A 22,663-nucleotide genomic window follows, 5' to 3' on the forward strand; every position below is an offset into this window, starting at 1 on the left:
GTTTTAATTACATGTCTGCTTGTATTATTTGTTAGCTTTTCGAAGAAAAAGAATATCAGGAGAGCTGCTAATAAGATACAGTAGGTAGAGTTCATCAGAAAGAACAGTTGCTGATGCATCATGCATCGTTCTACTTTACTGGCAGCTAGTACAATCTGACTAGTTCTACTTGTTCTTGTGAAGGTACTACTACTACTCCTTTGGACTTGGGAGAGACAATCTAAACTGCTTCCATTTCGCTCACAAAGTCCAAATGATCTATAATTCTAGTAGTAGTGGTAGTTGGGCTTAATTACAGTGACAGTACACCTGGCAAGCTATAGAAATGCTTAACCGGATTAGTTAGACCTGATGAATCAAGAGAGCAGAGCAAGTCAAGAAGGTTTATGTTCTACCTTCTCTTTAAAAACTGTATAGATCGATGGAATCCTTGGAAATCTTGGACTAGTATGATCACTTTTTTGCACACATTTAATTTTGGTGTGTAGCTGTGCCTTTGATGGCTTTGTAACACAAGGCAAAGGCATGCATGTATGTCTTTCTTTGTGCCACCAAACAAGTGAGAAATAGAAGAATGTTGGGTAGTTCGGCGAGATGATTAGGTGTATTGGCCTGGTTACATCTGTTCTATCATCATTGCAGTACGTGCTGAATATTAGTAGTTGCTTGGCAGTTGGCACACTCGCAGGAACTCAGAGTTTATTAGTTACACTCCTCCTTGAGATGAAAGTAGTAGTAATTATGTTAAGCTGATAGGTAAATATAGGTAATCAAGATTGAACTATCAGAAGAACTAGCTAGTATACTGACAATGAGATGCAGGCCTGTTTCAACTTTGAACAGGCCATACAGACTAGAGTATGGATGGATGCAAAGTTTGCAAGTTGAGATGCAGAACAGAATGAAACAATCCATTCGAATTCAGTCGTTTGTCCAAAACGGATGCCAATGGACCAATCTAACCACCCAATTTCCTTAGTTTTGTTTCTAGGCCTTTCTCAATGACAATTAGGTTGCCTTTGGCCCAACCTAACAGTCTAGGCCGCACTACAGGTCTGAAGATGAGCAATCTCTGATTCTCTGAACCCTGAAGATATGCATATGCACTTGCTATGGACAAATCGATGACGTGATGAAATGAAAGATCCTTGTATGATGTCTGTTCTGTTCTGCGCATTCCGATGAAGAGATATCGCTGCTAGATACTAGTGATTTATTGGGTACTATAAGCTTCTAGACCAGCTAACTTTCCTTATACTAATGCCACCAATAACCACAGTGAAGAGATAACTATCTACCTTTTCATACTTTGTAATGATAATCATCATCTAATGCAGAGTCTGGTGTACAAACGAGTGAATGATTTGCTACACTGCCGAATGGAACAATCAGTGTGTTGGTACTTTATTGGGCACTGAAGTATGTGGTCAAAATCCTTAACAGTGGTAGCCACTGACCAGTTTGGAATATTGGAAGGCAACCAGGACTGGAACTGGAGTGGTTCAGAGAAGCTTCTCATCCTGCAATCTGCAGATTTCTGACAGGCAAGATACATCCACATACTCAAATCAGGTCTTGCCTTGATAATTGTTTTATTGTCAGCTTCCTTTGCTACTCTTATGATCAGCTGATGAGTCCATCATCAACAAGCATGCCAAAACTCAAGTCATGGAGGTAGCAGCACGGCGTGGGGGAATCTTTGCTCCTGTTATGCCCATGAGCCTGCTTGTGATCACACGCAAAAAATGCATATGCTGCTCCATTTCTTTTAGACAATAGAAGAATATTACACCAAAAAATGATACTCTATACATGAAAGTGTGTTCAGTTCGCGAAAGAAAAATTTTTAGATGTCACGTCGAACGTTTGACTGGATGTTAGAATGGATTTTTAGACACGAATGAAAAAAAAGGAATTTTATAGCTCGTCTAAAAACCACGAGATAATTTTTTTAAGTCTAATTAATCTATCATTAGCACACGTGGGCTACTGTAGTATTTATGGCTAATCATGCATTAATTAGGCTCAAAAGATTTGTCTCACGATTTTTCCTCTAACCGTGTAACTTTTTTTCATCTATATTTAATGTTTGTTCAAAGATTTAATATGATGTTTTTGGAAAAACTTTTTGGAAACTAAACTATCCCTAAGAATCATTATTCATTGCCCTTTGCATACAGATCAGTTTAGCTCGTGCATTTGAGAGTCGTTAACAGCCAAGTCAGTGGGCTCACATGAACTCCATATTTTAATCACTTGTCGTATGTAATGCAAGTGAGAGAGAAGAAAAAGAGAAGTTATACACGTCGGAAGAACAGATACTGCAGCATGCATCCATCTTGGTGATGATCCATGCGGCCGGCCAGCGAGGAGAGAGCTGTAGGGCACATTATATTTCCCTTTTTCCTAGCTAGCTAGCTAGAAAAGTCCATCAGGAAAAAAGCATTTCTTGTCCAAAACCAAAAAAGGTGGTAAAAGAATCAACCATTGAGGCGCTTAATTCATCAGTTTGATCCTTGACTTCAAACATGCCAATTAAGGATCCAAAGTGGTGAAGCAGACAAAAGAAAAGGAGCTTTAATTAAGTTGCGTTTCAAGATGAACTGTTCATACCGAAATAACCATCCCCTGATCCCATCTGTCTGATGTGATGTGAAGGGAAGCTAAGCTGAACTGAACTGAACATGCTGTTGAAGAAGTTCTTGTTCTCAAACACCATCAGCCTCAATCTGTGGATCAATTTCTTAATTAATTTCAGTACACATGCTGACTGCTCCATCACAATCGAATAAACATATATGCAAGGAGATATCGGGAAAAGGCAATTTTTTTGCTGCCTGAAAGCACGGCATGTCATGTGGAGTGGCGTAGGAAGTGCAGGTCGAAACCGACTGCGTCTACAGCTGCTCTCTGTGCAGATCCAGTGATGCAGATGGAACTGAAAGAGACGTACGTATGAGATCATCAAGCATACTAATGTTGCTACAGCTGTACTCAGTAGAGTAGGTTCTCAAGGTACTTAAATGACTTTATTACTTGTGTTGACAATCAGGCAATGAACCCATAATTGCTACAGCTTTGAGTTACAACCATTCTGTTTGATCCAAAACACATTTCTGATTTCTGTACACTCCTCAAGTATGAAATTCTTTCCTTTCTTATGACACAAGAATGAGTTTTGAAAAACAGAGCGAAGACGACAGCTGATGCACGGTGACATAGATCCGATGAACGCGGGATCCTACACGCAGAGCACAAACTGTTTGAACTTACAGCTGGACCCTATCATGCATACCAACAAAAGATACAATCTGGAACATATATGCGACACGCCATTTTCTGTGAAATCATGTCAGCCAACTTAAGCTCTCAAGGCGGTCTTTCTCGAGTGTTAGCTCAATTTATTACATCTTGCATAGCAGAATCATATCAGAGAAATTCAGAAAACGAAATCTGACGACCAAACTCGTTCAGTTCAGAACTTCAGATGGTCTCTGCATCACTGCAAGTGCATGACTCAATTCCGTTTGATTTTTTCCACTTCAAACTAGCTACCCTCTTGAATTTCTTTTGTTTTTGTTAGGCTTGCGTAAGATTTATATGTATATTCAAAGAAAGCCTGGTCAAATTACAAACTTTTTTGTTGATTAAGAAGCAAAGTAATTAGGTGTAGTTAACGAAACGCTCCCATGTCGTCACCCCGGCGCCAACAGCTATAACCCATCGTCTCTTCTTCTCCCTCGCGCACACCACCATCTCTCTCTCTCACTGCACTCCACTAGTAGACTCTCTCGCGGCCATGGCGTCGTACACGCTGCTCGTCATCCTCGTCTTCTCCGCGCTTGTCTCGCCGCCGCGGCTCGCCGTCGGAGACAGCTACCCGGCCGACTGCCCCTACCCCTGCCTTCTGCCGCCGCCCACGCCCGTCGTCACCACCAACTGCCCGCCGCCGCCGTCCACCTACTCCTACCCCCCGCCGCCGTCTTCCTCTTACAACACGCCGCCGTCGTCGTCGTACTGGAACTACCCGCCGCCGCAGGGAGGAGGCTACATTCCCTACTACCAGCCTCCCGCCGGCGGTGGCGGTGGCGGTGGAGGAGGTTTCAACTACCCGGCGCCGCCTCCGCCGAACCCCATCTTGCCGTGGTACCCTTGGTACTACAGGTCGCCGCCGTCGTCGTCGGCGACGGCGAGGGGACGATCGTTTCTTGGCTCGGTTGCCGCGGTAACAGCTGCTGCTGCTTTAATTATCGTGTTTTAATGTAGCTCATCCCCTTTTTTTCTTAGTTTAAATTTCTATATTTTGGAGAGATATATAATGAGACGCCATTGTCATTCTAGCTACTATATACAAATATGATATAATATAAATTTTGGCTTAATTAGTTTACTTTTATCTAGTGGAGTAACTATTTGCAAGTTCTTCAAATCATAATGCTACTGATCACAAGAATCTGCTTTTTTTTTTCCCGGCTACCTCTCTTTTCTATTTTCTACCGAATAATGCTACTCCCAGCTTGTGTGAGTATATATATGTGTACGTTGTAAAATGTTAATTTGCGGATTATGAATAATGCTACTCCCAGTTTACTTTAGTGACACTATCACAGTATCACTGAAGATTAAATGAATTGATGAAGAACAGATGCCGGTGAACCTAGACTGAACAGATTTATAATTAACTTTTATATTTACGTCTCTTTAATTCAGCAGTAAATAAATTAGAGAGACGCATGCACCTGGTACATTATTCATAATCCGCTTGCACAGCATGTATAAATGCTAATTTGGTTAATTCGGCTAGTACAAAGCAACAACCTTGATGAAATTTCCAAGCTTCCAAGTCAGATCCTCCGTGTCCATTGTAAACAAAAAATTAACTCATTTGATCATTTCCCTCAAGGTTTGTTTTTTTTTCTCTTTTTTTTTTAAAAAAAACATGCATATCCTTGATGCATGTGTCTAGTGGAGCAAATCAACTACACGTGGATGGGGAATATATGTACAAAATTCTCACCATTGCAATAAATTGCCCCCAAAAGGTTTGCTTTCAGGATTAACTAGAATTAAATTGTTGGCTAAAGTCATATAGTATGAATGATGATGAATATATAAAGAATGGATGGGAAGTGGAGGAGAAAAGGTTAGGGATCAATAATGGGTCCATGAGGTTGGGAGTGGAGTACACTTGATTTCTCCTCCCTGATGAAAAGCAGCTACCTAGATCAGTTAGAAGCCAATTGGGTGAGTAGGAAACATGAGCAAAATGACACTCCCTCAATTCCAAAATATAAAAATTTCTAGAAAATAACACGGTTATTAATAAGAAAACATGTTACATTAAATAAATGATGTTTGTAATTGGTTAAGATGGGAAAAAAATAAAGAAATTAAATGAGATATGGTTATGCTTAGTTGTCATAAGGGATGGTGAAGAAGTTCATGTATTTTACAACAAATTTTAAATGCTAGAAGTTTCTATGGAAACGTAGGGCATACAAATCTTGAAAAGTAAACAAACAACTTTCTACCGGTACAAACAACAATCAGCAGCGCACCATCTAAGGCATCTATTACAACACAAGCAATGGAACGCACGCATGTGATCTCCCTTCTTTTTCTTAATATGAAGATAGGATACAATGACAATAACTCAGAAAGCATTACCGCTCAGATTCGTTGAGATGATAAAAGGTTCCAGACAAGCAAGATCACCAAGCTTACCATGGTAGGAGTACTATGCAGCTTCACTGGCACTGATCACTGATCAGATTCCCGGTGCAGTGCCGTTGCCGCGAAGTTTCACACCGCTGCAGCAGCAGCAGCAGCAGCAGCAGTAGGTGAAAGAAGAGAAGCATTCATCAGGATGGCAAGAAGGAATAAAGGCTACTTACAAAAAAGCTCATTTTGGGTGATGGTTAATTGGTAAAGGTTTCCATCTAGCTTACAAGCATTGCCCAATTGCTTTCAAACATTCTTTTTAACCAAAAGGAAAAAAAAGTATGCAATGTATGATGGATTTCCATAGCTATAAAGGGCTTCCTTTTCTATGCCACTACTTAAAAAACATTTCGGCAATGTACTTATCTGATGACAATGAGTGCTCTACTGTAACAACCTCTTGTAAACAGCATGATTTATGGGCTATTAGTGACTTCGAGACTTTTTAGTCCCCTCACCCCTCTCTTGACTCCTGCTATGAGACCATGTCATGTGCATGCTAAACGCCTAGTCAGCCACATTCAGCGAATGAAACTGCACAAAGAATGATGGAAGCACCAGGCACACGTGTCGATGCATTCTCATCAGATCCGAGGCATATTTCATTCACATCTTAGCTTTGCGCACTTCAAGATATCCTTGGAGGATGCAACAAACTTGCCATACACCAATGCAAGAAATGGTCAAATCTAACATACAAGAGTAGGCACACGGCAGAGGCGCAGAGCTACCTACCACAAGTACAAACTTACTTCCATCAGGCAAAAAAAAAAAATTATTTTGAAGGATAGCATAGAGCTCTCTCGTTTTGTTAACGTTGATGCACTGAATTCTTGCTAAAATAAGTGGCTTTTGAATTTCAGCAGTATGCCACTACTTTGACACAATAACAAAATAGAATGCACAAAATGCAATATTCAGTCACGGTATAAATGTGCACGAAGGACACTGCATTAGACCATATAGCGGCCTGGGCACGATAGCTGATGCTATGCTCATGTTTTGTCAAACATTACTTTGCCTAAGATACAAGCATCATTTCGAGGTTCGTTAAAGAGGACATCTTCAGGATTAACTAAGCACATGATCCATCCTCCAAAAAAAAAAAGAGAAAAAACTAAGCATATGATTCAACAAAGTATTAACCCTACCTCAATTTTACTTTGTTAACATCTAAACTGGGGAGAGGATTAATTGCAAGCACAGCAAAAACAAAAAAGCATTTAACAATCCACGAGACCTAGACAGTGTCAATGAGCTTAGTTGCTAACCGAAGCAACTGAACTGATGCAACAAACTAAAATGTACTCCATGTACTACCTAATTGTATAGAATTAGTTCAAATGAAAAGCATAAATGGAAAAGTTTACTTCTTTAATAAAAATAAACTTTACTTGAGCTCGATTTGGGAAGATTGAACTCACCTACCAACCACCTTTCAATGTGCAAAAGATGACATTTTTTCCCCTTTTTCTAAGATGGGGCAAGCAGGAGAGCTGGAGAACCATACCTTGGGACCAGAAAACACAAGATAGCCGCTTGCTTTCACGACGTCTTCAACTTTGGCAGTTATCTACTACTATCCCAAGATAGCCGCTTAGTTCAGAACGTCTTCAACTTTGGTTGGTATGCCCCATTTCTCTTCCTTCTTCTACTGCCTATAGCACCAAGCCACCAACCATCTGTTGCACTCTTGTCTTCACCGTTTTTAAATTGGTCAATAGGCACGAGGCAAGCTCCCAGTGCATGGACCATTTTTTTTGGTACTTCAAAATGTGGAATCCAGATTTCACATCACACATGGGCATGTCCAATACAAGGTATATTGACAAGAATGCCAGAACATTAGAGTATTACTGAAGATATGTAAATTCAGAATTAAAAAAAGGGTACCATTTTACATCAAAATGAAACCAGAGGTAATACTGTCAGGCTTAAAACTGTCAAAAGATCACAGTAGTCATATAGAATGTTAAATCACAAAAATGGACAAAATACGGATACCAGAATCTAAAATTCAGCAATTTGGAAATAAATCGGTGACTTAGCTAGGACCATACAAGTCAAGTACTTAGGGTGAGGTATGATCAGCATTCTCAAATATATTTAGGAAAAAAGGTTAGTTCCTTCGAGCAGTAAGGTAAAGCACATCAAGAACTTCCTTATTTCAGCACTGACCTAAGAACTAAGAATTCAGATTATAAGATCAGATCAGTGAGAATCAATTTCTTTGGACACTGCTAAGAGTACAAGTAGATCCCTTCTAGAGATAAAAGAAGCGCATTGGAAAGTATCAGGAATTATACAGGACCAATTATTGCATAAAGATAGAGAATGAATTATGTTCTGAATTCCCAGAAATAGCATACAAAGAATATTTAGGGCATTGTCTTTATACTTACTGATGAGGAGTCATTTTTCACAAGATATATGCAGAGGACCAAATTAATTCCACCGTCTGAACTCCAGATATAATTGATTCTGAAGATTGTTCAGCTTTACGTGTAAGAATGAAGATTGTCAACAAGTTCAGATTTATTCGATTTTCACAAAGAATATGCAGAACATCCAATCAATTTGTCTCTCATTCAACCATTGAAGCCATGGAATCAATCGGTTCTAAGGATTATTCCGTTTTATGCACAAGAATGAAACTTGTCAAGAGCTTTATCACCTCATTTGGATCCAGCAATGTAAATGAATTAAAAGAAAGTAGCAAATACATGAGTTTAAAGTAATGTTGAAGTGGTTTTGTACGAAAATGTTCACTGTCAGAAGTTCTAATATATTTGAACTGAGATTAAATTATGCCCTGCTGCCCATGCAAGGCTCAATTTCGTATTTCAACTGGCCCTGGTTTATGAATGAAGCATTAGTTACTCATACAAGAATGGCAGCATTTTGAAGCTTATTCTACCACAAAATATCAGAAAGCTAACTAACACACCACATTTGAATTTGCATTCGTACATGGTGCTTTTACTCATTGGTTCAACTAGCCATGGTCAGCGGGCATTAGTGCATTGCACAAGAGACCAACCAAGTGACAATCTAGCTAGCAGCATAGTAACATCACTCTGAAGACATGTTGGCTTCCAAACAGAACATGTACCATACCCTATGATATTTTTAGATACTAGAGCACATAACTCATCACTGCAATGCAGTAAAACAATCAAATTTCTCAGACATCAGCATAACAGCCAACATCAGTAAACAAATTTTTGGGGCCACATTTTAATGTCTCACACATCTTGCTGCAAACGACGAAGCAAGTCCAGGACAGGTCCTGCAGATTCAGCCTCTGCAGCCAGCTGTTTCACCATCATCTCCGTGGTCTTCAAATCCTCTTTCAACTCTGCATTCAGCACAAGGTGGGAGAAGTGCTGATCCAACACCAATCCTAGTGCCATGGCCACCACCTGAAATGAGGGCACAGCATCACACAGCTCCAGCCCTGGCATCCCCACAGCCTCTGGGCACGGCTGCGCCTCCGGGAACCTCTGGTACTTCCCTATCCACTTGGCGAGGTACTTCATAAGCCTGGCCACCTCCCCACCATCCAGCTCCGCTACGGCTGTGCCGAATACCATGGAGTCCACATTCCCAGACGCAAACAGGTAATGCAGGCACACCTCTGGGGAGGTGAACCCATCGTATCCCATCATGAGCAGCAGCGCTGCCTGCCTTGCCGTGGCATCGGCCTTCTTCCCCTGCCTGCACCTGTTGACCGCTAGCACCGCGGCTTCCTTCCACCTATCCTTGATACTCATCATGGCGTCGTAGGCGCCATCGGACGCCGGGGAGAGGAAGAAGCGGAGTGTCGCAAGCAGCTCGGAGGAGCGGAGGTCGGCGGCCTGTCGGACCACGGCGCAGACGAGATCGGGGCGGTTGGCCTCGGAGAGCGACGACAGGATGTTCGGCGGGGGGTGGCGGAGCAGGCCGCAGTCCACGAGGGCGAGAAGCACGTCATACTCGGCGAGGCTCGACGCTCGGGAGGCGACGGGGGAGGCGAGGGCGGCGGGGAAGTAGGGCGCGATGGAGCGGATGGCCTGCGGGAGGCTCGCGGAGGGTTCGGGGAGGGAGAGGGAGCTGGAGAGGGCGGCGAGGAAGGAACCGAGGAGGGAGCGGAAGCGCGGGAGGGAGACGGAGGCGGAGGAGAGAGAGGTGGAGAGGAAGGAGGCGGCGGTGGCGAGGGCCGGGTCGGCGGGGGAGAGCGACCAGTCGGAGGGCGGGATCAGGGTGGGGAGCGCGGAGGAGGTCGGAGGCGGCGGAGCGGCGCCGGGAGTGAGGACGATGGCGTTGGTCGCGGGGGCGGGGGCGGCGGCGGCGGCGGAGTTGGTGATGGCGGCGAGGAGCGTCATGGCGCCGGCGCGAGAGGAGAGGGGTTAGGGTTTTGGGGGAGACGAGTTTACAGCGCGTGTTCTTAATTCGTTCACATGGGCCGTCGTACTTTCTCCAAAAGCCCGTATAATTTATTTATGGCCCATATTGACAGCCCACATGGCCCGCAACGGTCCAAGTTGGATCGGGCCCACCCACTCGCTGTAATTAATAGCTGGGCCGCGTGGTGAATGAATTGGCCCAAGATATCTCGTCACGCTCACGCCGAAATAAATTGCAAGTTGAGTGCAGTATATACGTGATGTGATATGATGTGATGCTTGATCTAGCTAGTCTGCGGCGGTGCTCCGGCAACCCCAACGGCGCCGCAGAGGAAGGCGACGATGCGGTGGGAGAGCCTGACGGCGCGGTTGCAGAGCGCGCCGAGCAGCATGCCGGCGACGGGCGCCACCATGTAGATCCACACGCCGTCGTACCGGCCGAGCACGATGGCCGGTCCCAGCGTCCTCGCCGGGTTCATCGACCCTCCCGACACCGGCCCGATTACCAGACCCAGACCTCCCACCGCCGCTCCAATGGCGATCCCTCCCGCCGTCTTCCCCTGCACACATATATGTACTCCATTGTAGACGACGACATGCACAGTAGCAACGCAAAGATGATCGTCCAGTCCAGTACGTGGCACGCACTGCTGAGCCGGTGGCGACGGTGGCGATGACGATCATGAGGACGGCGGAGGCGAGGAGCTCCAGGAGGAACGGCAGCCGGGTGCCGCGGCCGGCCATGGGCGCCGTGCCGTAGAAGTAGTCGTGGCGTGGCCTCATGACGGCGTTCACCGAGAGGCACGCCAGCAGCGAGCCGGCCAGCTGCACGGCGACGTAGAGCGGCGCCTTGCGCCAGGGGAAGCGGCGGTAGGCGGCGAAGGTGACGGTGACGGCCGGGTTGAAGTGCGCCGGGCCGAGCCAGCTGAGCACGAAGGCCACGGTGAGCGCCACGACGAGGCACACCATGGGGAACGTCAGCGTCCCGTACATCTCCTGCATCAGCGCCGCCACGCACGACCAGAACACCACCAAGAACGACGCCAACCCCTCCACCATCACCTGCTCGATCACTCCATCCATCGGTTCAATCAATTCAGTGATCATATTTGTATTAATCATCTTAGATATGCGTGTACCTCACGTATGAGAAAGCCAATGCGAAGGCCTCTAGTGGCAGGATGATCAGCCGGCGCCGGATCACGGCGAGCCTGCTCGAGATCCTGTCCATTCCCGGTGACGCGCTCGCCGTCGACGTTGCCGACGACGATGGCGTCGACTTTGTTACCGGCATGATCCATTGTCATTTCAGTATTAATTACCTCTCCAGCCGGCGGATTAATCTTCTTGAACCATATGTAATGGCTCGAGTGATAGATAGATCGTGGTAACTGCAAACATCGACACACTCTTGGCGTGTCAAAACTGAAATCGCGCGGGAAAATGCTGCTACTAACAGAATTGTTTCATGAGCCGAATCAGCTGAATTATTCGAGTTGACTCGCTTTGTGTGCTCACCCGAATTCTTGATTCATCAAACCGTTGGTGGTTAATTCATCCATCTCCATTCTCTCTCCGAAAAATTCAAACTTCTCGCAGTTCTGATCTCTAGTTCAAAATATGTCAGTTCTACCGCGGAACATAATAAAAAATCATCTACTGGCTCCGTCCCACAAAAAACCAACTTTTCGGTTTTTTGTCAAGCATTTGACCATCCGTCTTATTTAAAAAAAATTTAAAAAAATTTAAAAAAATTAGTTATACGTAAAGTACTATTTATATTTTATCATCTAATAAAAATAAAATTATTAATCGTATTGTTTTTTTAATAAGATGAAAAATCAAACATTGTATCTGAAAACTGAAAAATTAATTTGTCTTAGGACGGAGGGAGTAACTTATTCTGCTGTCATAATGATCGAAATAAACGATGTTTCTTCAGCTGAGAAAAAAAAAAAGCAGCAGTCGTCTTGTTGAAGCTGTGTGTGTCTGATTGCTGTCGAACACTGGCATATTCTCCCATGGATACGTCGTCGGTGCAACGCAACGCAGCTTTACAGTACAAAATCTACAATGCAAACCAGATGCGATGCCAAATGAGGCGTGCAGAAGAATCGAACGCAAAAAAGAAAATATTTTCTGTGTTTGATTTTTGCAATGGATAACGTAACAAATAAAGGTACTGCATGATCAAGCTATGATGGGAGACATCTCCCTTTGAGACGCAAAGGAAGCAGCAGACATATATAATTGCAAGTCTTTCTTTTCTTACGGTCAGATTAGCCATCATCACCTTCTAATCAGGCCGGCCAATTAGTCAAAAGGCTTTTTACACACAACGAAAACGATCATTCATCGTTAACATGGATGCTTCCAAAACTGTACTGTCTGAAACATCTTTCAGACCTGATGAAAGTGATTTAGCTGATGAATCCCGAGTAACCCACTGAGGTTGTGATAGGGTACTCGTGACTGCAGCTTGACAAATATCAAGAAATGACACACTAATAACAAATTCAGCGAGGTACGCTTAACTGTTTTTCTAATTCTTTAGTTTAAATTTTTAAGTCCAACAACACCAAACAGTTAGGTCAACACCAACAGTAAGCCTACTCAGAAGTCAGAAATTTGGTAATCATCATAGTCAGAAGCTTATCAGCCTTAGAGAAAAGTCACTGATTACCTTGTTAGGGCCAAAAGAGATGACACTTAGTCAGTAAACAGCATAATATGAACAGAGATGAAGAATTCAGAACAGAGATTAAAGACCACAGCTTTCCGGACATGAAGAATGGGATCTTTGCTTTATATCATGTACAGTCCATTCCTCAAAGGAAATGTCTTTCTTTTTTTGGTTTTCTGCCTTTTGCTTTTTTGTTTTTTGGCCTTTCATGCACAAAGTGCAGGAAGGGCACATGAGAAACAGAAGAAAATTTTGTTCTTGTTCAGAACACACAAGATTGAAATGGAAAATGAACTACTTCAACAGCTTAAGTATATGAGCGCTAAAACCAGTCACTCGGTCCTGTCAAGGCCTGGACCGGCATCACCAGCAAACTCATTATTTCCACTATGTCTACTTCCATTGCAAAACATGGCAATCACCTGATCATGCAAAAGAAGCCCGACGCTGCAAATGCCTCAAGCTTTGCTCCATGCTAACCTTCACCATCTCGGCAAGCATCTTCTTAGCTTTCCCACCACGGTCCTCGCCATCTATTTGTGAAGCAATGTTGCTTACGATGTTCTCAAGTGTGTCTGCTGGCAGCTTTGATCTTGAATACGGTGAGTTGCGAAGCAAGTCAAGAAGAACATGAGCCTTCACTCTGGACTTGGGTGTACCATGGACTGTGAGTTCAAGAAGTCCAGGGATTGCCCCTTCGTTTAGAATGATATCTCTATATTTATTGCGATCGCTCTCACACATGGTCAGTAGAGCTCCCACTGCGTGCTCCCTACCTTGAAGGGATCCTTCCTCAAGTACCTCCACAATGGTGAGCACTCCACCTTCCTCAGAAGTCAAGGCCACTCGTCCTTGATCAAAGGCAAGCAATGACTCCAAGAGGGCACAGCATTTGTCAGCCGTTTTGGAGGATCTCTTTCCACCCTTCAGCAACTCTATTAAAGAGGGGATTGGCTGAATGGAAAGGATTGTTTGAAGGTTATCTGTAACTGTGGAGAGGTTGTAAAGAGCCATCACTGAGTCATTCTTAGCTTGTGAATTTCCTTCTTTCAGGACCTTTACCAGCAAGGGGATTGCTCCGGAAGCACTTATAATAGGTTTAGTTGTAGATGAGGCCGAGAGCGTAAGAAGGGCTGCAGTTGCATACTCCTGCAAGTTCAGATCACTTGATTGCAAATAACCTAGCAGTGGCTCAAGTGCACCAGCATCCACTATCTTCGTCTTGTTCCTGCAGAGATAAAACAATCGAAATTTAGAAACAGGAGTATTACAGACAGTCCCCACTTCTCAGCAAGCTAAGTATTGCAGGTACACAGAACTAAACCACTGACTGAAACAGATAGTAAATCATCTCAACTGTAAACATTCAACACATAAAGACATTTTGTATTTTCCTCTCCAGAAATACCACATTACCCTTATAGTGCCTGAGATAGATAAAAACCAAGAACAAAGTACAAGGTCCACATTGAGTGTTGCTAGTTTACTACTAGATCAACAAAACAACGTCAGGCCAATCCACGTTCAGAGCAGTTATGCTAGACAAATTCAAAGGCTCCATATATACTAGGATAGCGCCCCAAAGGGCACTAAAAGTTTTAAATGTGAATCTTGAACCCATATGGACGCCATGACTTGATTTTATAAATGTTCCCGATTTGAACATCACTACTTTAAGTCTAATTTATGTTCTGGAAATATGTCATAAATGTGAGATATGGGCGGCTACACCAACAAAGTGATAAACAGCCCATACATGTCCTGACACCAGAGGCAAGGTACATGAGGTCTTGATAAAATCCAGTCTTAAAAATCCTTATCCCTTCTCTGCTGGTGCTCAGAAAGTGTGACATCTTGGGATGTACTAGTACTAGATACGATCTGAAGACAGGAACTTGATTCTCTAACTGTTGAAATAGTTGGTCCCACTAGAACCAGTGGTAGGATGGCAGTCGATGGAAGCCATCAGATTCTTGACAAAAGAGTTATCTGAATACCATACCGGTGCTGAATTTACCACTTGTCCATCCTTGTTTTACCTTCTACTATAATTGAGAAAAGAAAGGGACATAGGAAGGAGACAATTCTGGTATACCATACGGCACCAAATTGTCCAGGCTTCACTTTCAGCCACGGGTTGGTATGAGGCCAACCAAGTACCAAGTTCATGAACCATGAGGTCAACATGCTCGGATATGTCTCAAAATAATTAGGTCATCGAATTGGTATGGCACAAAATTCCGAAAGCAAGTATGGGATAACTGTATTATCTTGACCAGCAGCAGTTGAAAAGAGTGGAGAAATATTAGGCAGCTTTACAAAGAAAAAAATGGGTTTTTTTCCAACTTCCTGATGTTACTAGATTTTTGTTGGAAGCAGCCAACCATGGCAAGGTGGTTGGCAGCCTTAGGTCAGCTTCCAAATCAGACCACCATCTGTTTCTTCCAACATCTTAACCGAACGTTTCCTTTGCTTTCCTCGTGTTGCCATTTCCAAAGAAATCTACACCTCTCATTCTCGGGATCGCAGATTAGTTGAAAGGTCACTGGAAGAAATCTCTTTGCTAACAGCAAATAATTTGCTATGCCACGGGCGTCTAAAAAAGCAATAGGATACCTTACTTTAGATGGTGTATTGATGATGCTCATGACTACTTCCAGAAATCAGGTGCAAAGCTATCATCCCCAGTCTGTTTCTTAGAATATGCTTGAGAATATATTCAATACCACTAAGTGGCCTGGCTTATGTTTGAATCATGGTAAAACTAACCTCAAATCACAGTGTTACAGATTTACCACCGATAGGGTAAATCAGAATTAAAGGTTTGGCCAACGACACAACTCTGCGATCTTGCTGTACAGTAGAGGACCACAGAAGAAGGAATTTAATTCATATTCATCTATTGATCGATCCGAACAAAAAGAATCAGGCTTGCTACGCCGCCATGATTATCCAATCCAATCGAAACGAAACACCCTACCGAAACCAGTTGAATAGACATAAACGATAGAAACTGGAGCTTTTTCCTAGGATTCGGTAGGCGTGTATCGAAATAGGCAAGCAATCGCAGAGGACACTTATCGAATTAGGCGAGAAAAGGATCAAACTTTCGAAAATTCACCAAAGCGATTTGCACCCAAAGCGCAAAGATTACCGAATTTATCGCAAAAGAGAAATCTGTTAAAGACTGTTTTTTTTTTCGATTTCCAATCAGAAGAAAGAAAGAAAAAAATCGGGCTGGAGTAGGGAGGTAGTACTAGCTATGAGCAGCGGTTGAGGCAAGGAAAGAGTGAGCTGACCTCTCGTCCCGGACGGCGAGGTTGAGGAGGGCGAGGAGCGCGGCCTCGCCGGCCTCGGGGGCGCCGGAGCGGAGCATGGCGACGAGCGGCTCGACGGCGGCGGCGAGCTTGCGGCGGTGCCTGGAGGAGGCCCGGGTGAGGCGGCGCACCTCGCGCGCGGCCTCGACCTCCCCGGCGCGCACGCGGTCGACGAGCGCACGCAGCGCGACCGCCTCGGAGGGGCGCTCGGCCGGCGCCGCCGCCGCCGCAGCAATCTGCTCCCGGGACGGGCTGGCCCCCGGCGACTCCATCTCCGGTGCAGTAGACGACGACGGTGGTGGGGTTGGTCTCCTGGGCTTCGGGTTTCCCTCCCTGTATCTCTCTCTCCGGCGCGCGGGTTGCTCGCTAGAGAGAGAAGCAGGGGGGAGAGAGGGTGGCTCAATCCATCGCCTTCTTATTACAGAGGAGGAGCCGACGACGACGACGACGCCACGGTTAACGGTGACGGCGACGGCGACGGCGACAGCGACAGCGACAGGGTTTTCCGTTCCGTTCCTTGCGTTTCATGTCTTCTTTCTTTTGATTTGATTGGAAGAACACGTTAGGTTTGTTTCGGCTACGTTTTATACTTTTTATCTTTTCACTATTGATTATTCTTTTATTTCACATCTTATATAGTCTACGTTGTCTACCTATATACTATCATAGTAGCATCAACCAACTAAAAAGTGTTAAAAAAAACCACCACATTTACTTTGCGGACATAAAATTCGCCATAGTAATCGAATAGAAGGATAAAATATACGGCACGGCTGCATAGATTTAATCATTATAGCCATTATATCAAACATAATTATTTATGAATAACGGGATAACGGTTAGCTTTTAAAATCTAATAATCCCGCCTAATATTGCGCGCGAAAATCCGTTAATTATTTATTGCCACATGCTAATGTTCAAATTTGGCGCAAAAAGTTAATTCAAAGTTTAAAATGTAAATAATGCCGAAATGACATCTTAGAGGCCTTAAAAGGTAAGAAACAATGCCAAATGGAGGTGACAGTGACACAGTAATAGAGAGTGTCCATGGTTAGTCAAGGTAGCTGCGTATCCTCAAGTGCATAATCCATTACCTCAATCATCAGTTACATGTTATAAAGAGCATCCATCCTCTCTTCTTCTGTTCCAAAAAAAAAAGTTAAAGCTCCAGATGATTTGGTAAACCTAGCTAAGACGGCAAGTTGACAGTGAGACCAAGGAAATAAAGGAAGGACTAATCCTCCTCCTCATACTGTCGGCCGACCGATTCCACCATTAATGGCGTTAACCCCAGCTATCGAACCATCACAAAACTCACGACACGTATGCATGCTTGACAGTGATGCTGCTCTGTGAGGGTGATTATTTGGTTTATTTGTAAAAGAAGTCAAATGATATAATTTTAAATGAAAAATAATTTATAAATAAAATTTTTATATACGTATTCTCAACCATATAAGAGCTAAGACTAGATATAAACTACAGAAAAACCCTCAAAATTAACTTAAAATTAAATATTTAAATTTTAATTTTAACTTATAAGCATAAGTGAAAAGATAAGTGCGTCCGCTCGTCTCACGCAAGAGAGACACGTACCGATAGTTCATAGAGGATGAGTAGTAATATGCATGCATGGGTGTTAAATTGCCAAGTCATATGAACATTGCAGATGGGTCATCGTGGCTGTGTGTAATGTGTGAATTGTGATCGGTGATGATGCTGATCGAGGTAGTCATCGTCAAACTCAACTAATTGCCAGGTTGAAAGCGACCGTGAGCTGAAGGATTTCACCTGTACCATTATTGGGCGTGCCTATGCAGTTGTGAGTTGTGGCAGAATGAGGCAGGAAATTTAAACCTGCAAGATATTTTAAGAGAAAAACAAGTAATCATTCATTAGTGGATCATATCCTGCCATCCTGGCAGTTATATATGAAGGGGGGTTTCAATTCTGTCTGTTTATAGGATTATCTGTGATCCTGTAAATTGATTTGCTGGATAGGCTTAACACGCAATCCTCCGGATTATTCATTATTTTCCACTCCAATATCACACCTCTGGAAATTTTTCGTCCATTTCGACGCAATTTAGAATCTGCTGCTGATTCAGAGAGAAATACTCAGGATTTGCGACTCTTCGACCTCCATTTCTGCTGCTTACCTCTCCCTCGGTTTAAGTATTCCAGCATCAGATGTTGATCGAACCAGCTAGCTGATGGATTCCAGTTTCCTGCATTCTCCAGGTGCTGCAACTTAAATTTGAGGACAGGTCATCGTGGTTTTTGATCAATTTGATTCTTGACCGTACCATAACATATACGAGTATCAGTTAGTTTATGGTTTGTGATATCGAGGAGTGAAACTGATTAAGGAATCAGAGTCGAAGCGAATTAATATTGGATTACAGCCTTAAAAATAGGATTGCACGTGCGGTAGGCTGCTCAGCTGCAGATCCAATCTCTCATCTCGCTGTCTTTATTTTTTTCAAACAAAAATAATATTTCATCTCACTCACTCACTGCATATCGAGTACATGAAAGTTTAATCCGTGGATTTTTTTATCATCCTTGAAAAATATCTAGATACCAAGAATTTTAGTATAAATTTTTGGTACTTCAGGTACCACACTTCTTACATAAAAAAAAGTTTTACTTCCATCCTTCCTTTTGTACCTCGAGAATAAAAACAATTTGGTACCGCGAGGTATCGGTACCTCGAGGTACAAAAGGGATACTTTGATATACTTTTTCAAGATTGATAAAAAAAACTATTAATTTGTACCGTACATCAGTTACAGCTGTTGAGCTCATATTTATATATCACCTGGCCAGCAATGTATGCACTCAAACCCCTTGATAAATTGGACTATATTCTAATTTTCAGACAGCATAATGTCAAGTTGCCAACAATACAGGATCCAAAATGTTGTCAAGTTCCATCAAATATTAATATTTGTCAGTACAAATAGTTTGGTTTAATTAGCTCTGACCTAACGTAGCTGCTACTGCTAGGACCCAACAGTTCGGAAGAGCATGTAAAGATAATCTGAACAGGGCAATAATGCAGGTAGCTAGCTAGTGCAGGTTGCTTGTTGCTTTTCCAGCTGCTTAATTAATCTGTTTATATTTTGTCCTCATCGATCCGATCGTACTGGTACGCTTATTAGCAGATCTTTAGCAGATCGTAAACACACGTACGCAAGCACGCTGATTTGTTAGGTTGTTAGTAGAAGAAAACTGAGGACAGTGCCAGTGTTGCATAAATCAGTCGCGTGCAAATGATCGATCGAGCTAGCTTGTACCTGCAATAATACATTATTAATCCGTGCTACGAGCTAGCTAATTAGTTGTGGTACACTTCTGATCAGTTCCTCTAACGTAACATGAACCACTCCTCCTTGTTTCTGTTTGTACAGCCTGAATTTCTTCTCTTTTTTACTGAAACTGTGAAACGCCTGAAGACTGCAGAACACCACCAGGTGATCCAACTGAGGCTGCGTTCGGCTAGAGCGATGGCAAGTTAACTTATCCAGCGTAGAAAACGTAGTAATGGATTAGTATATAATTCATTAATTATTAATTATTAAAAAATATAAAATAGATTAATATAATTTTTTAAAACAAATTTCCTATAGAAAATTTTTGCAAAATATATACCGTTTAGCAGCTCGGGAAGCGTGCGCGTGAAAAATGAAAGAGATAAGTTAACTATTATACTACTGTACAGTACTCGGAGAAATTTCAGTTGAGAGATATATATTGCAAGGAGTGATATTGCTGACATTATTGCCAGCAAGTTGAGATAAGAAACATATAAAATCAGTGAAATGGCTGTGGGTGACATATACTAAAAGCTACAGCATTTGCTGATACCCGAGATAACGATGCGATCGAATCAAAGAAAAGCAGCCGCATGCAGAATTTGTTCCCAGTTCATAATCCCAAATGCAAATGCTGCGCGTGATACGCTTATATATTTTTTTTAAAAAAAAGATAATGCGAAATGCTGCGTGATAATCAATCTAGCTGCTACTTTAATTTATGAGCTTCTGGTTGCGTAAGCATGACCGATCGACGCGTGAAACATAATGGATCGACTGATCTGTATACGTATATGCGTTGTTAGTTCTGATTCTCTCTCTCTCTTAGAATAATACAAGTACAATTCTGTCTGTACAGGTTGCATTGCTGATCACAATAATACTATATTTGCTTTGATATTTTTTAAATCTCCTGCATAGTATATGATCGATCGATGGGATTATTAATTAGTGATGCCAGTAGTATTTTATAAATCCATACCCAATGGTAATTAATTAACAAACTGGACTTCAGGTAGATCCATACATATGAAGCTCCAAGTCATGACCAGTACAAAGTGGACTTGATGTAAGTGTAATATTATAGATGCCTGGATGGCCTCGGCCAGCCCTAACAGACAAATTAAGAATGAAATTTGAAATAAGCATTGAAATTAGCACTCCTTGTTGCTCTGCATTGGTCTTTTGGTCATTGCTCATAGTAGCTGCCTGCCTGCCTGTGTGTGTAAATTAACGGTCTCAATTAACAGCTGAACTCATTTGGAACCACATGTAAATATAAACTCTAAATCATCTGCTGCATGTTTCAAATTGAGCAAGCGACTAGCTAGACCAAGTTAGTGTCATTCTTTCAGTTTGTGTTGCTTGACTGAAAATACAACTTGGTTTTAATTAAGTAGAACAAAGTTGACTAACAAAGTAGCAGGAAACTGCTAGCTAGCTGCTGGTATGCATTTTGCTACACAAAATATATTAATTATCAATATATAGTTTATAATATGTAATTGTTCCCTATTCTCTTACAGATGTTAAATAAATTAAAAACAGCATGGTCGGCCTAGTTGGAGCTGACATGTAATATATTCTACCGTCGCATCAGGACGCAAAATGCCTCATTCTTCTTTGAATTTATCTCACAAAAAAATTAACTGGTCTCAGTACGTACTACTAATTTGACTGTGATTAACAAAAAAAAAAACTAATTAACGCCGTGGCGGCTGGGACGGAAACCGTCGGCAGCCGTGAGTTCACGGCGAGGGGTAACGAAACGGAACGGCGTGAGAATAGCTGGCGTGGTCGTTAAGCCAAAGTGAGAGAAGAAAAGCAAATGAACGGATGGATGGATGAGATGCTCCGATTTTGGTCCCTTGGCTTGAGAGTTATCCATCACATGATGCCCTCCATCACACTCCAAAACACACTCTCTCACACTTAGAGATTATATTATATTTCCTCTCTCTCACACTTAGAGATTATATTATATTTCCTTTATTCCACGACTTTTTGATCTTGTCTAAATTTATTTATGTGATAATAAATCTATATATATATATATAAATATACATTGATGAATATATATAAACTCAGAAAGTTTTATAATATAAAACGAATGGAGTATTCGATTAGATTAAATTCAGGAAGTCTTTATAATATAAAACAGGGAGCATTAGATTGGATTAGAGTAGTCAATAAATTAATCCAAATCTATGGGCCTTGATTGGTTAATCAAAGCACCCTTGCTTTCTTCCTACTTTCTACTTTACTTTCTTTCTTGGCATGCATAAATGCCTAACACAGCAAGTTTCATCCTAATCAACAACTTTTGTTTAATCAGCCGACATTTTACATGGAGGATGGGATAATGCAAATGAAAGGAACTAATTCTTTCGAATATAAGTTTAATTCCCATAGAAACGAAGAATAATCCCGCACAAAATGATGCACACCTGAATACACTAGATAGTTTTCAGTTTTCTTGGATATGAATATAATATCTCGTGTGGATATAAAGGCTGGATTTATAAATAAAATTGTCAGTTTTCTTGGCTATGCATATCCACTCATGGATATAAAGATGCTATTTCTGAAAAGAAAAAAAAATCATGGTTTTTTGTTTGTGCATATCCACCTGTACGTGTATATAGAGCTAGGATATCTAGCTACATCCATTATCTTAAAAAATATTGGCTTCATATGCGATAGATAAACTAAAATCAAATCAGATAAAAGAGTTTAAGAAAGACGAAATTGTCGTCAATGAAATATACCCCAAACAAAAATTGATTGGATTAGTGCCGCAAAACCTTAGGATCATGGGCAAGTGTGGCGTGCCATCAGCTCATCCCTGTATATATACTCCTGAAGATATAGAGAGGTGACAAGAGGATGATTGCATTGCAGCCATGTTGAGCTGTCCAAACGGAAAGGGGAAAAAGGTGAAACTGCATCAATACTAGTCATTCACAATGTACTTTGCAACAAAACTCATCATGTCATATAGCACTGTGCACACAATGAATAATTAACGTGGTTATGAACTCCATCCGTTTTAAAATATAAACATTTATAATCTTATATCAAAGTATAAATATTTCTAATATGATTCAAAGTACTACTTGTCAATTTTAGGATTCTTCTTATTGTACCCCAACCTCTCCTTACACCCTTGTCCACTCCTTATTTTTTAAGGGCATTATGATTCTTTTCTCAAACTTAATCTTTAATAGAAATAAGAGAAAA

The 22,663-nt window shown here is 42.2% G+C and overlaps 4 protein-coding genes across 4 annotated transcripts; 1 reads left to right on the forward strand and 3 right to left on the reverse strand.

Moving 5' to 3' along the window:
• Nucleotides 1–3,723: 3,723 nt before the first annotated feature.
• LOC102713307 (leucine-rich repeat extensin-like protein 3) lies at nt 3,724–4,638 on the forward strand. Its single transcript, XM_006643605.3, has one exon. It carries the CDS (start codon nt 3,800–3,802, stop codon nt 4,259–4,261), a length of 462 nt encoding a protein of 153 aa, XP_006643668.2. The 5' UTR covers nt 3,724–3,799; the 3' UTR covers nt 4,262–4,638.
• A 4,007-nt stretch (nt 4,639–8,645) lies between these two features.
• LOC102713580 lies at nt 8,646–10,113 on the reverse strand. Its single transcript, XM_006643606.3, has one exon. The coding sequence runs from the start codon at nt 10,083–10,085 to the stop codon at nt 8,967–8,969; it is 1,119 nt and encodes a 372-aa protein (XP_006643669.1). The 5' UTR covers nt 10,086–10,113; the 3' UTR covers nt 8,646–8,966.
• A 46-nt stretch (nt 10,114–10,159) lies between these two features.
• Nucleotides 10,160–11,435, reverse strand: LOC102718973 (aquaporin NIP4-1-like). The gene is made up of 3 exons (XM_006645376.3): nt 11,246–11,435; nt 10,755–11,168; nt 10,160–10,666 (listed from the first exon to the last, which is right to left on the reverse strand). Exons 1-3 carry the CDS (start codon nt 11,411–11,413, stop codon nt 10,391–10,393), a joined length of 858 nt encoding a protein of 285 aa, XP_006645439.1. The 5' UTR covers nt 11,414–11,435; the 3' UTR covers nt 10,160–10,390.
• A 1,452-nt stretch (nt 11,436–12,887) lies between these two features.
• LOC102719254 (U-box domain-containing protein 4) lies at nt 12,888–16,488 on the reverse strand. Its single transcript, XM_040519872.1, has 2 exons — nt 16,089–16,488; nt 12,888–14,017 (listed from the first exon to the last, which is right to left on the reverse strand). The coding sequence occupies exons 1-2, from the start codon at nt 16,376–16,378 to the stop codon at nt 13,216–13,218; spliced, it is 1,092 nt and encodes a 363-aa protein (XP_040375806.1). The 5' UTR covers nt 16,379–16,488; the 3' UTR covers nt 12,888–13,215.
• Between the last annotated feature and the right edge of the window lie 6,175 nt (nt 16,489–22,663).

The sequence above is a fragment of the Oryza brachyantha genome, chromosome 1, assembly GCF_000231095.2.
Source record: "Oryza brachyantha chromosome 1, ObraRS2, whole genome shotgun sequence".
Taxonomy (NCBI): domain Eukaryota; kingdom Viridiplantae; phylum Streptophyta; class Magnoliopsida; order Poales; family Poaceae; genus Oryza; species Oryza brachyantha.